This window comes from Nannospalax galili, unplaced genomic scaffold (assembly GCF_000622305.1).
Source record: "Nannospalax galili isolate Female #2095 unplaced genomic scaffold, S.galili_v1.0 scaffold136, whole genome shotgun sequence".
Classification (NCBI taxonomy): Eukaryota; Metazoa; Chordata; class Mammalia; order Rodentia; family Spalacidae; genus Nannospalax; species Nannospalax galili.
In genome coordinates, this window is record NW_008340872.1 from 6,830,839 (window position 1) to 6,833,723 (window position 2,885).

The 2,885-nt window shown below is 39.5% G+C and overlaps 1 protein-coding gene across 1 annotated transcript; it reads left to right on the top strand.

Moving 5' to 3' along the window:
- Nucleotides 1–308: 308 nt before the first annotated feature.
- Nucleotides 309–1,061, top strand: LOC103736497 (keratin-associated protein 24-1). Its single transcript, XM_008836013.2, has one exon. It carries the CDS (start codon nt 318–320, stop codon nt 1,059–1,061), a length of 744 nt encoding a protein of 247 aa, XP_008834235.1. The 5' UTR covers nt 309–317.
- Nucleotides 1,062–2,885: the final 1,824 nt, after the last annotated feature.

Sequence of the window (2,885 nt, forward strand, 5' to 3'; positions counted from 1 at the left end):
CATAGAGTTCACCTATTAACACTAAAATCACTATTAACCAAAGCTATGGTCTACATAAGTTGACTGATGGATGATGGCCAGAGTAGTGATTATAGGTACTTTGAAGAATCAAAATAAACTTATTTTTGTATGAGCCTAAAGACATCATCAACTGTGGCTAAGCAATGCACTAATGAGATGTTGTATGTTATTGTGTCAGAGGGAAGGAAGAGAGTCAGAAGAGGCTCCTGGCACTCCCCAGGGAGGATATAAAGAGTCCTCAGCTGTATAGCCACACCATACCAGCAGCAGCTGCCTCTTGCATATACTTGGGCTCCATGTCTCTTCTGGGCTATCCTGGGCTTTGCAGTGCTACAACCCACAGAAATCACTGCTACTTCCCTGTGACATCTCCCGTTGCACATTGCTCTAGTGATGTAAACTCTACCTTCGGATATTACTTACCCAGCAACTATCAAGGCAATTTGTGGCTCCTGGACCATTGCCAAGATTCCTACTGTGAAGCACCTTGCAGCGAATCTCCCAGCCATGAGCCCAAGACCTGCATTCCAAGTTCTGACTCCCCGAATTCTTCCGTGCTTTGCAGTACCCCATCTGCAGGTCAAGTGGTCAGTGCCTGTGAAAATACCAACATCAGACCCAGAGTGAACTCCAGTCCCTGTACTCGGACCAAGGGGTATGTACCCAATTCCTCCACTATTCAATACGCATCAAAAGCCTGTCAGACTCCTCTCAATGGCTCCCGGTGTGTAGGGCAACTTAACTTCTTTCCCAGGAATCTTCAGTCCCTAAATCACAGTGGTCTGAATAACTTCGGATTTAGAAGCTACCAAAACCTCGGCTTCCTCACCAGAGGGTTCTCACCATCTTGCTATATTACCAGTAGCTACCAACCTCAAAGTTATCTAATGAGAAATTGCCAGTATGCAAATTACGGGTCTTCAAGCTGCCGACCACTGAGCTATTTATACAGAAGCTTTCAGTCTCGGCGCTGTATACCCAGCACCTTTCCACCTCTGAGATACTTATGCAGCAGTAAAAGACCTCTGAATTGCTATTGATTGACTCACAGTATGCCTAGGAATTTGGGATTAGCCAATGGAACACATTCTACTAAATTGTGGAGTCTCTACTATTCTGCTGGATTGCTTTATGCATCTTAAGAATTTTTTTGCACTGGGAACACTTGTTAACACCAGGCTTTATTAAGGACAACTATAACACCTTGTAGATCTTTTCTGTTTTCCTGTTAATGTTCTCTGTTAAAGTAGCAGTAGTCCTAAGAGTGCAAGGGACTCGTTGAAGATTCACCAATGGAATGTCAGCCATTAACAGCTTTCTTACTCTAATTGTCCCTTGCCTGCCTGTTTGATGATCCCCAACCTTGCTTTGATGGAGTGGAACTTTCTTGGTTTGATGTCTGATTTGAACACACAAGTTCTTAGTGATGTTTTTGCTTTGTATCAATAGTTCTGCCAGTTGCCTGACTAGTACCTTGCCAGTGCATAAAGAAATAACATTATTGTAAACATATTGAGTGGAGCTATGTCTTCCTTTCCCTCCTGACTGATTATAAGAATGGGCAAATATCAACACCAACCAGAACTACTGAACAGAAGATTTCAGCAACCTTCTTTCCAAAGAACATGAAGCCTGGGACTGATTGGCATTTGGCTTTTAGTTTCAACATTGGGGAGAAAAACTTAGAAGTGACTGAGCACAAAAATCATGTGTCAAATGAATGGCAAAATGCTGTTGTATATTCTCTATGATTCTTGAAGTGTGTCTGTGTTCTGGAATCTTCTCTGTTGAATTATTTCACTCAAATTCTAGAAAATTTCCTGGTTATTCACTAATAAACACTTTTCTATCTGGAAACAATGGCTCCCTTATGCTTTGTGACATTATCACTAAAGTTTTCTATGCTCTGCGCAGTGCATATAACATTGTCAAATGCTAGGTTTTTTTTAAATGATAGTCTAAATGAAAATTTTGAAGAAGGCTGAATAGGAAGCCCAAGCACTTTGTTTTTGTTTATTTTTGTTCTCTTACTAATGCATTGTTTATTTCTCTCAAAATAATTGTGACAAAATTTGAAATAAGAAATTTTGGGAGAAATATCAATAAAATAATAAATGTATAAATTTCTAAATATAATATTCTTGTTATTTATGTAATATTCGTGTTAATTATAGATAAGGTTTGAGGATTTAAGCAAATTTAACATGAAACCTCTTCTGCACCTGTTATTCTCAGCATCAAAAAAGTTAATGTCTAAAAGTAAAGCTTTCTAACATACACATGAGGCTAGTGTTTTAATAATCAGTCTGTGAATTATTATCTTTCCTGCTGTGTGAAAGAAAGCGTTCAAAAGGAGTGTTGTGCTGGGGTTCTGCTTGAACATGTCTGGCGATCATGAAATTACTCAGTCCTTTGAGTTCATTCAGTTTTCAGAAAATTCTATTATATGTTACAAAAAATATATGTATCCTTAGGGGACCAACCATTGAATGCATAGGACCCTTTAACACAGCACATCTGCTCAGGTATTTGAAAATGCACTCCAGTTGAGTAGAAAAGATACACATCTTTTTCTTTTAACAAACGCATTCTTTGAAATACTAAGTGAGACTCTGGGGATGTCAAGATTTATGGATACTCTTCTCCAAAACTAACTCTTCAGAGGAGTAATACCCTGAAACAAACATAATGCTGTCTCAATTATTTAACAAAAATATAAGACTTCAAAGAGGGAAAGACTTAAAACTGGTGGAAGCACAGAACACTCCTGGGAGAAATGGCCTTGGGATGATGCCTGAATGAAGGGCCCAGGGGCTGAGTGCTCAGCAGTGGATGGGGGAATGTGGAGAGGGAAAACCTTGGGA

Coding starts and splice junctions, on each gene's coding strand:
- LOC103736497 (XM_008836013.2), top strand. CDS start 318: ATGTCTCTTCTGGGCTATCCTGGGCTTTGCAGTGCTACAACCCACAGA.